The sequence below is a fragment of the Morone saxatilis genome, unplaced genomic scaffold, assembly GCF_004916995.1.
Source record: "Morone saxatilis isolate NCDOM2014 unplaced genomic scaffold, NCSU_SB_2.0 Contig9, whole genome shotgun sequence".
Taxonomy (NCBI): Eukaryota; Metazoa; Chordata; class Actinopteri; family Moronidae; genus Morone; species Morone saxatilis.
In genome coordinates, this window is record NW_023340268.1 from 626,242 (window position 1) to 637,964 (window position 11,723).

The following is an 11,723-nucleotide window of genomic DNA, read 5'->3' on the forward strand; positions in this document are numbered from 1 at the left end:
GTGTATATATATATATAAAATAAATCACATATATCTACTTGTTTTACACAAGTTTTGGTGCTTGTGATGAGGTGCACCGAGGTATACTTTGCTGTGATGGTGATTGCAGGTGTCAGGTATTCTACCAGTTGCTTACATGTTGTTCAGATAATCAATACTTGAATGATTACATGATTATTTTATAGTTTTCCTGTAATGACACAGGAGCTAACCGATGTAACCGCGGCGACTCGTAGACTCACACAGACACTCTCAGAGCTGATTTTTTGTGTAACCTGCCTGATTGCTTTTATCGCTGTTTGTGAAAGTGTGTGAACATTTTCTCTGCTGTCTCTGTGCTGACCTTACCTCATCAGTCTTGATTTACTCCAATCAACAGTCCACATTGTCTGGGCCTCACACACACACACTCAGCGAGACGCCCACATTGATTGACCCGGTCGATAAAAGCACAATATGGAGCTCAGTGGGAATCAATCAACAACAAGGAAGCACACAGTTGGAGGTGTTTCACCCTATACCTGTGTGTGTGCGAGAGGATTTGTTTCAGTGAAGTTGGAAGTTTTTTATTCGTGTGTTGAACAACCAGACTGTGTGATGTTACACTGTGTGATTGACATCTAAAATATCCTCTGAAATGATGGCTTCACTTTTCAGAGCTGTCATGTCATCCATCTTTCAATTGTTCCACTTGAGTAATATATTCCCTAAAACCTCAGGGACTATAGTAGCTATTGGTTCATAATGGAGAGCTTGTTAATGTAAAAGCCTCCGGCATGTACTGTACAACTGTAGGAACGAGAAGAGCTTTCTGACTGGAGGGGACTTTAGGTCTTTAACATGAACCCCAAAGAGAACATTTAACACATACTTAAACACTCTTTCACTCCGAACAAAACCATTATGAAGTTAAGTGAATTTCCACCTCTGAGTGCATTTAATGCTTTCTCCCTCAGCTCCCATTATCTGCATCTGGATAATGTAGGGACTAAATGGCTGCTTTTAAAACCTAAACTAAAAGTCTGCTACAGGCATATAGGGGATTGCACTCACACATGCAGATAAGTGTGTGTAAAGGTTCACACTTTGCTCAGTCACAGTGACAATGCCATGAATACAGTAAGTGCTCCAGTGTAGACCAATGTGCTGGTCATCATCCACATGAAAACCTCATATTGTCACATAAAATAAACAAAAACCCTGTAACATCCAACATCAGAGCCCTCAGTTTACAACACTGCTATCTAGTAGTTAAGAATAATACCACAAAATAAAATATCGCAATACAATATATTCATACTTTAACCTCCCATCGTCGCATACACATAGCTTTGAACTACGACCATAGCTAATGTCATAGCAGCCAGTAGTTCCTCATAGGAACTGGAAATTCTCCAGCTGCCTCACAAGGTTCGATATCATTGAGATTCTGCTGAGAATACTAAAATCTCATTAGCTGCAGCATGTGCATTATTTTCCGATAACTGCATGGGTTTTATGAAGGTTAACCAAACCAGAACCACTCTGTCGTAGAATTTTATTTACAGAGCTAGCAGGTCCTCTTCTATGGAGTGGTATTCATTTGGTTGTAATTTGCAACTTTACTGCTAGATTCCAGTAAACCCTACACACTGGACCTTAAACACAGGTTTGAGGTTGAGGTCTTTAAAGATGAGTATGTTTTGAGGCGTGGGTGGCTTGATGGAGAGATACCTGAGGCTATTACACCGATAGATTCACAGCAACACGCAGGTTTCCTCCCTTTTTCCTAAAGTCACATTTTATGTGAATATGTGAATTTTTGGCTTTCAATAATTGGCAAAAATGGCGGTGAGCACTAAAACACAAACTCCAGGTTTCAAAATGTTCCTGCAGAAAGTTTGGAGTGACAACAAAGACACGTTTCGTTCTGGAGTTTGTGGTTTTCAGAGTTTCTTCGGTTTATCTCTTCAATCTGCTCTTTTTAAAAATGTCTGACACTCAGGGGTGTGCAAACAGCTTCACAAAACGACTCAAAAACTCTCTCCAGCTGAACCCCTCTGGCCCCGGGGCAGTTCAGTGTAAGAATATAAAACACACTTAGAAATATAGAAATAACAACGCCAAGAATATCTCCATTAAAAGGTCGAGTGAACAGTCCATTAACACCACAGAGGGAGCGTTTAGTGGCGCTTCCCTTCCCATCAACATTATTATCATCATTATCATCAACATTATTATCACCACATCAGGGCTTAATGTGGAGCTTAATCGCAGTAACTGGAGTAGCACACAAACCTTCCTCCAATAGGAATATAACCAGTGAGGCAAACTGGGTGGAGGGATATAAACTCTGACTTTCAAACAGCCTTAAATACCTCAAACAGCAGAAAACGAATAACTTGCTGGCTGCCTTGTTTGTCCTTCAGCCGGAGGACTCTGGTTCCAGCATCTGTTTAGCTGCTGGCTGCAGTAATTACACACCTGACCATCACCTGGAGGAGGATCCGTGTCTGACATCAGACGTCCTTCTCCAGGTTTCCTCCCATTCTTTCTGTCTTAATGAGGATTTTAGGAGACGTTACCTTGATCCAGTAACACTTTTCATTTACTGTTTAATAATGTGAGCGCCGTGAAGACCTTTGACATTAATAAACCCGACTGTCAGCAAGCATCTGCACCGCTCACCTGAATCCATATATCAAGGTTTCACATTTCCTGCAACAGAGCACCTTCACTGCATGTGAACAGCATCTCTCCATAGGGCCTCCAGCCTTCAGGTCCTCTGAATTAACATATTACCACTGAGACACTGACTAAAGTTACATTTACTTAATTTTACGCGTATTCAGTTTGGATATTCCTAATTAGGCCTTATTCCGAATGGAGCATTTTCCGACTAAGACGTGTGGAATATGCCGATATTATTGAGTGTTTGGAAAAAGGGTAAAAATCTGAATATTTTGTGCATGTAAACCCTTATACAGAGGTTTTAGGGCAGTTTACGAGTGCATTGAAAAATATGAATCTTGAATATAAAATGCAGTTTCCCGAACTGACATTTAGCTTACTATAGTATAATTCATTTAGGAAAAATGCATGATTGATATCTTTTACATTAACATTAAAAATAAATCTTACGCACCTCCTGCAGTACTCCTAGGGGCACCCCCGTTAGTGAAACACAGGTTTAAAAAAACTTGCAAATATTCCAAAATGTTGGTATAAACAGGGTGTTATTAATACATTCGGCCATGATGATCTCTACCGAAGGGAAAAGACCAAAAACTCAAGTTCCGCCCACACTGTTTAATTGACAGGTGATCTCTGGGAGGTGTAGACACTAACCAGCGAGGAGCACTGAATTAAAATATAAAAACCGGAAGCGTAGTGAGGAGGAGAGGAGCCTGTTGGTTCACCTGCTGCAGAGAAACAGCTTCATTCTTATTCAGCACACACACACACACACACACACACACACACACACACCTGACACACCTGACACACAGTGTGTCAGGTGTGAGTTGTCTGACCTTTAAAGTGAGGGGATAGTGTGTGTTACCAGCATTTTCAGTGGCGAAGTGAAAAAGTCAAACTTGACAAGGTCTCTCCTTTTTCATCACTCGCTCTCCACACTCTCTCACTTTTTTCATTTTCATTTCTAACATTTCTCTCTCTCCTTCATCTCGCTGTCATTTCTTTTCTCTCTCGCCCTCCTTGCTCTCCCCCCCCTCCTCCTCACACCGGCTCTGTCACTGCTGTCTGCCTTCATGTGAATACCAATGGATCTTGTGGAGAAGGAGTGGGCGAGAGAGCAGTAGAGAGAGAGAGAGAGAGAGAGAGAGAGAGAGAGCATGCTAATAGGGTAGAAGTTTCTGGAGCTTGACTTTTTGGAGCGTCTGCCTCGGTCTTAAAGCCACAGTTCACTGTGTTACGCGTCAGACATTTGAGGTCGTATGACGCCCCGTTCACTAATTATTTCGTACCTCTGTAGTAAAACAGAAAGATCATGTGTGTGTGTGTCAATGACAAAACGTGCAGTGTGTGAGCGGCTGAATGTAAACACAGAGTTAGTGACCAGAGAGTCGGAAGAACTGCCGACCTCTGTGTCACAACACAGGCAGCGCTTGAACTGTGATTTTTCGGTATGTTAATGGGAAGTCTCGGATACGGTTGTCGATGGTAGCACAGATGTCACTGTGGGCCACCTGGCTCTGTAGTGCTGTCATGGCAGCTAGCACTGCTGCCATGACTGTTGGGCGGATCCTTCAAAGTCATGTCGTCAGGCGTCTCTTGTTCAGGACAGCGTGGTGCTTGGTCCGGGTCTTGTTTGCCATATTTGTTTTTCTTGCTTTCCGGCTTCCCCGTGTTCCCCTCTCTGAAGTGTGTGTATTTAGTTCTTAATATCCGTTGTGTTTTTTTAAGAGTAGTTTGAGGTTAGATATAGTTTTGTTTTTGTATATTAAAAGTATTAATTTGTTGGACCTATTGGGAAACTGGTGTTACTCCTCCACTGCTCAGCAGCGCCCCCTAGATGTTTCTCATCCAAGATGGCTTGAAAGTTTTTCTTGACCTCAATGTTCATTGTGAAACTGGAGCTTTCGATCATATTGCATGATCTTCATCATCAGGTAAAGTTTCACTCTGTTTTCCTTCAGATTTAGGCTGTGTAACCACAACACAGCAAGTCCTTTAATTTGGAAACTGAAGAGTGTGTTGAGGTACTCGTTTATCAGTCCCTCCAGGAAGTTGCGACAATTAACGCAAATTCATCTAGTCCCCATGAATTCTACACGATGTAGCAGTTTTGTCCAGTCACTGCAACCTTTCCACAAATGTCAGCAATTATTGTAGTTTCCTGTGTTTCACCAATCAGCAGTCCCGTCTGCCTTTCATTTTTAATGAGTTATACCAAAAAATAGCAACTAATTTTACAATTTCATTGCAATATTTCAGGTATTTTAGTCTTCAACAATCCCCCCTAGACATCCTGGAGGTACTAATTTGTCTTTTTACTGAATCCGGTTAGAATGATTCATTTGTTAGTTTTCTAAGACAAAAAAAGAGAAGAGTCGAAGAAAGAGAAGAAGGTGATTGAAGGCAAGACGGAGAGATGGAGAGAAGTATAAAGAAATGTAAGGCAGAGAGATGAAAGAGGAAGAAGTTCTGTGGTTGAGAAAGCAGGCAGAGAGAGTTAAAGAATACTCTTAAGTTTTCAACTGACAGAAAACAGAAAACAGTGACAGAAAAGTGAGAAAAGACTTCACCCAGAAGATTTCAGCCCCGATCCCAGAAACTTTTTTTACAATTCAGACTGACAGCAGAGAGAAAGAGAAACTTTTACACTGACGGAGGAGAGAAAGAAACAAAGAGAGGGAGAGAGAATGAAACATTTCCATGTCGGGCTGTAATTAGCATAATATTTTTCTCTGTGTGTCTCCATCATCCTATTTATAACTGTCAGAGTGAAGGACGGAGATGAAAGAGTGGAAATAACGAACATGAAATCGTCTCTGTTGAACACAGGGGGATGTGTGTGTGTGTGTGTGTGTGTGTGTGTGTGTCTGTGTTAATCCTGACTGGACGTGTAATGACTACTTGCTCTATTTCAACAGTATTTTGCATAAAAGACAAATTTGTTCCATGGCGTCTTGTATCAAAGCGAAGCCTCAGAGGCCTCAAGGCAACGCTGGCTTTGAGGTTAGAGACGGTTGCCAGTTCGAGTCCCGGACTGGCGGGGGAGCGGGGAATCAAACCCCCGGACGGCCAGCAGTGCAGGGCATGAAATTAGCTTTTTGTTTCTGCGGGTATTTTTGGCCCTTTGATCAGGTTTTCAGGGACATGCTGCTCCTTCTGAGCCATTTAACTGAACTATGAAATAATAACAGGGAGTTAGCAGGTCCTTAAAGTGATACTCTACCCAAATATAAATCCTTCAGCATTAAAAACTCAACTCCTGAATGCTTGAAAGGTGGCTGCAGCGTTGTTTGGATGGATTCAATACAGACTAATACAGAGAAAAAATGTTCTCAACCAGATTCTGCAGCATAATATTCTTTTAATCACTCAATCTGTATGTTTCAAATACTTATTCAGTATGTTTACATGCACACAAGAAACCTGTTCCTTACGGTGTTCAGCTGTGCAGACAAAGACTTTGATTTAATTATTGCCTGTGTGAAAGCTCATGTAGCTCAGAAAGCTGCTCTAACTAGCTAGCCAGCACTTGATAAACAAAGGTTTGGTAATACAGATGTGGGTATTCTTTAAATAAATTGTGCAAGAGATTTCTCTGCGAAAAACAGGAAAACAAGAACCTTCCATGTTATCGTGCAAACTGTTTGTTTGTTTATAGCCAGGTTAATTAGGGGACATTTTTTTTGTTTTAGAGGCTACTTAGTGTTCATTTTGACTTATGCCAATCATCAAATAAATTATTTGGATTGCAAACATCTCTACCTGTAAGAACCTTTCCTTTCACCCGTTCGTTCTTCTTTCACTGGGATACTTTAAGTCACATAAGTCTTTTTCCTCCAATCCCCATACTTCCTGTTTAGATGATGTCTAAGATTCAGATTTCTGCAGTAAACGCAGACACTAACCCAGTTACAGAAGTCCATGTAAACACAACGATAGTCTCCTCCTATATTTGCTCATATTTTTGTACCAACCATCAACTAGAACCTTGCCATGATTTCTGTTTTAGAATTAGCTCTTCAGCTTATTTATATTAGCTACACGGGTGTTTCTTTTAATGGGAAGACAGACTGCTATTAGTAATTTCATACAAATAGTAAAGTATTCCCTAATTAACTCAAGTTCAGGATAAGTACCCCTCCTTTTCTTTTTTGTCCTCCTGCGAAAAGTTATTTAGAGCGGCTGTAGCTAAGGAGGTAGAGCAGGTCGTCCACTAATCAGGAGGTTGGCGGTTCAAAACTCAGATCCTCCCACTGCATGTCGGAGAGAACATCAGTGTGAATGTTAATGAATGGATTAGTTTGTGTTTGTGATGACTGCCATCCCTGTATGAAAGGGTGAATGTGGCATGTCGTGTAAAAGCACGAGTGGTCGGAAGACTAGAAAGGCGCAATACAAGTACAGTTTATTTACTATTTAATCTGAATTTCACTTGACCATTCAGTCGTCTGTTCTAACTAATACCTGAGACTCAATTTAACTTTCAAAGCTAATTGTGTCAGAAAATAGAAAAAATAAGTTTCACTTACTCTATATGAAATATTCATTATAAAACTGTCTTTACTAAGGTTTTGGTGATGTATGGCTCAACGTTTTGCGGGGGGGGGGTCGCTGTCATTGATGACATTTGAACAATAGTTATGGTGATTGGACATTGCAAGGTCACACAGAATTTACAAAGATTGAACTGATCGTAACTTCCTGAAAGGAACCTTCCACGTTATAATGGGCATTTTAAACTCTAGTTTTAGTTTTAAACATGTAGTTTTAATTAGGGGAAATACATTCAATTTATCAATTTATTTCAAACAATCATGAATAAGAAAAAATTGTTGCTAACATGTCATGTGATGTGAAACTGAAACTGAAAAAAATCTTTATATATGTAAAAGTATTTCAGACACTCTAAAATATATGTGCTATCCATTTGGCCCCTAACATTAGTTTTATATAAATAATCCATCAAAATCCAACAGTCTCTTTCACTGTAGAGCCTGAAGAAAAAGAGTTTGAAGTGAAACCTTATAAAATCATGCCACATTTTCAGGGAACGTTTCCAACCACCTGTCAGCAGGCTGAGACCGTTCAAAGCACGTTGTAAAATGCACTGTGAGTGTCAGCAGGTAAATCAACCCGTCAGTCTCAGGTCTGGGAGGCTGCCAGGTGTGAGTGCGTGGCTGTGAATGTGAAGCAGGGCGGCGGTAATGAAAAGAGCTCCCGTGGGTGCTCAATCAAGCCGTCAGGATAAAACAGAGGTTAACACAAACAAAAGCTACCTGAAAGTCACAGCTTTCATCTGTTAAAGTGCTTAATCACACGGACAGACTGCAGCGGTGACTCAGCGCCACAGACACAAATACAACAACGTGTCTGTGTTAAAGTGTGTTCAGCTGCAGTTTGTTTAATGGCCACTAGATGCTGCTGCAATGAAAAAGAGACTAGACTATAAAAAGAAGTGTTTTCCCGTCGTTTCCAGGTAGTGTGAAACTCCCGGCACGGGGGCTATTTCTTGCACGTTAGATGATGTCAAAAATGTAATAATAATATAATCCGACCTGCAAGATTATTTGTATTTATTTAAAATTTTCCCCCTTTATATACAATTGTTTTATTTTAGAAAGTTGTTTAAATGCCTGCAAAGGGTTGACAGGAAGAAAGCAGGTTTCTGGGATTTATAAGTAAAGATTATATAAAAATGTATAAAAACAGCTTTTTGCATATATATAAATATGATGTGAGTAATGGAAATATTTTTATAATAATGTGCTTTGCTGCAGTACTTTGAACCTTGAGTTTGAGCCCTCTGTTCTAAACAAATCTACAGTAAATAAGTAAATGTAGATGTTAAACACATATGTTAACAAACTAAAATATTGAAACCAGAAGCATTAACAGTGTATCTACAGTAGATCAAATATATGCATAAAAACAGACAAAACATCAAAATACATAATCAACTACATGGAACACGTGAAATAAACATAAAGGCAAACACACGTATACATTAAACATAAAATATGAATATATAAATATAAAATATACTCACATACATACGTAACGTAACAACGTTGATTCTTTACTAAAATCTGACTCCACACGAGCAGCGTTTGTGTATTATTGATTACTGCAGCTTTAATCTGCCGGGCGCTCTGTGTGTGTGTGAGAGAGTGTGTGAGAGTGTTAGTGCGTGAGAGAGAGAGAGTGTGAGTGTGTGTGTGTGTGTTTGTGGTGGACAGACTGATGAGTCATTGTATCTGAGAGGCTTTGATGTTGTATCTGAACCTGACGAGGCGAATGCTGCCAAACAATAAACTCTTTCTTTCATCCCTCCGTCCTTTCTCCTGTGCTCATTTCTCTTCCTCCTCCTGCTGCTCCCATCCCTCCATCCTTTCTCTCTCAGATCCAATCATAGTCTCTCCCTCTTCCTTTCTTCTCCTCCTCTCATCTCACCTTCTTCACCTCCTCCATCATCCTGTCTCACCTGTGAACCACCTCTTTCTCATTAGGTCCAATCCTCGTCTCTGTCTCTCCCTTCCTTTCTTCCTCCCCCCGTTTTCCTCCTTCTCTCATCCATTTCGCCTACTTCCTTTAAGCAGAACGTATTCTCGTCCCACCACAGATCCCTCCTTCCGCCGGCGAAGGTGTGGTTCATTGTTAATTTAACCCTTTGTTTGACAATCCAGGCACTGTTGGCGATTTGTTGGTCAGATGGATGGATGATTACCTTCACAACTCCTGGTTCTTGGCAGTAATAAAAAAGGTGCATAACCTTCTTATCCCTCCTCCTGTGTCTACCAGGTGTTCGTCGTCTGCCAGAGATGGACCAGCGTGCCGGTGCAAACGTCCACTACACCCTGCTGATCGCCTGCGTGCTGGTGGCCTTCTTCCTGGGCGCCATCTTGTCAGGTTTCCTTGTGTCGTGTTACTGCAGCCGCAGCGCCGCTCAGCGAGCGAGGAGAATGGGGAAAGACCCAGAGGCGTCGCTACCTCACGCCCTATCGCTGCGATCCCTCGCCAAGCTCAACGGACTGCTGGACGGACAGCCGAAGGTGGGTGGACTCTTTGGACAGGGACAATGTATGATGCAATGCGTTATGGTGAAGGAGAGGCTGCTGCCAACCAGAAACTCTCACCAAAAGAGCAGAAATAGTAGCAGATTTATGATTAAAAAAAATAGTGACATAAAACAGACATTTAGCAGAAACTTAAGTTGCCATACTTGGATTGTGTCTTACAGCAGTGATACCCAAAGAGATTTAAACGTTTCTGTGACTGAATTGGCTTTAATACTAACACTCGCATTTTATTTCAAATGTGCAAATGTCAGGTATTCATTTCACTGCTGACGACGTCAAAGACACTTAAACTGTGCAGCACAACTGCAAAGTTCAGTCTTGATGTTTGAAAATGCAAAGGGTTATTTTTTTTATAGAAGAATATTAAATATGGAGGACCACAACTGCCAAAATACATAAATAAATGACTCGATAAGTAAATCAATATGTCATTAAATGCACCAAACCATGAAAATCATCACAGAGGTACCAGAAGTTTTAATGAATTTTCAAAATGTAAAACTGAATGGAATATTGTTATTCTTTTACAACAGATATTTAATAGTTTAGTAATAGTAAATCATAAGAAAGTAATGAAAGATTTATTTCACTCAAAGAAGTGAGGCGGTTCAAATTCAGATAACGGAGTTTACGAGGTGCACTTGAATGCACCACGAAGTCCCTGTCTGTGGCCACACTTTTACACACAATGAAAATGTATTTATGTATTTTATTGTGTTATTATGCATTTTTGCTTAATGATACAGATGAGGGGCGTCTTCAAGGCGTATCATTCGGTCAACTTGTAGCCTTTCGGTCGATATTCAAAGTTTCGTTTTAAAAAAGTGTTGATGGTTCCAGAAAAGATCAGCAAATCTGTTGTCATAGTGTGTTGAAAGTGCAGATTTATTTGTGAATACAATGCGCCTGAAGCATCTCTCCGTTTTTGTTTTTTTTTGGCCTTTTTATTGCCTTTATTTGATAGGGAGAGCCGAAGATAGACAGGAAAGGGGGGTAGAGAGTGGGGATGACATGCAGCAAAGGGCCGCGGGTCAGATTCGAGCCCTGGGCCGCTGCAGCAAGTACATGGGTCGCCAGCTCTACCCACTGAGCTAACCGGGTGCCCCCTTCAGTTGAGGGAAATAAACACAGACATTTGCAGCAGATCTGTCTGGTTTCTGTCGAAGAACGAGCTGAGAAGTGGCGACATAATCAGCTGAATTCTGAGCAGCAGTGTTAATATTCATCCTCTCTCTGGGGGGACACGATAAGTTAATAGCTTCACTTCAGTCTTTTATTCACTCATTACAATCGGCTGTTTCATTAAGAACTCCATCCCTTTTTCAAAGTGTCCTTGAGCAAAAACTGAATCTCTGTGCTGCTGCTGGCTTCCTGCTGACCTCTGACCCCTCTCCTCGAATGTTCCTCATTATATGGTGTCGAATATGATAATTGAAAACCACCATGAAACACCCCTGAAAAAGTTTTTTCCTCACAGCTCAGGTGATTGTTTTTTAAAGATTAAAAATCGATGTATATATTTTCTCTTTTCTCTCTTTCTCTATTTTGCACCAGAAAGACAAAAAAGACAGGACACTTTTCTGATATTGTTCCTTACTGCACCAGAAAGACAGGACACCTCTAAAACAAATGTGGGTCAGGGAATGTGGTGGGGAAAGCAAAGAGAAACTGTCTCTCATTCCAATTATTCTTTTGTCTTCCTTCAGGAGGACAAACTGGACGTGTCCACCCCGAAGATGTATAGCTCCTTCATCCCCAATGGCCGGTCAGAGCCTCACCTCCACACCCCCGGACACCAGGGCCTGCCGCTGGGAGACCCTGACCTTAGCCTCTCCCAGGTAGGGAAGCTCATCATGGAGGGCAGCCTGGTTTGGTTCATGATAAAATACTGTTGTTGCATTTAATCAACTGATACCTAATATATCGCGACCACCAGTGCAGGTATAAATAGTTACGGCGCTCCCGTGACGT

At 41.1% G+C, this 11,723-nt stretch overlaps 1 protein-coding gene across 1 annotated transcript in view; it reads left to right on the forward strand.

The window, feature by feature from the left end:
* The window catches only part of LOC118342660 (semaphorin-6D-like), a gene marked incomplete at its 5' end in the record, with an annotated part of 55,991 nt that overhangs the window by 40,326 nt on the left and 3,942 nt on the right, over positions 1-11,723 (forward strand). Inside the window, 2 exon segments of the mRNA XM_035681270.1 lie at positions 9,475-9,725; positions 11,459-11,590. Coding sequence (XP_035537163.1) covers positions 9,475-9,725; positions 11,459-11,590 — 383 coding nt within the window.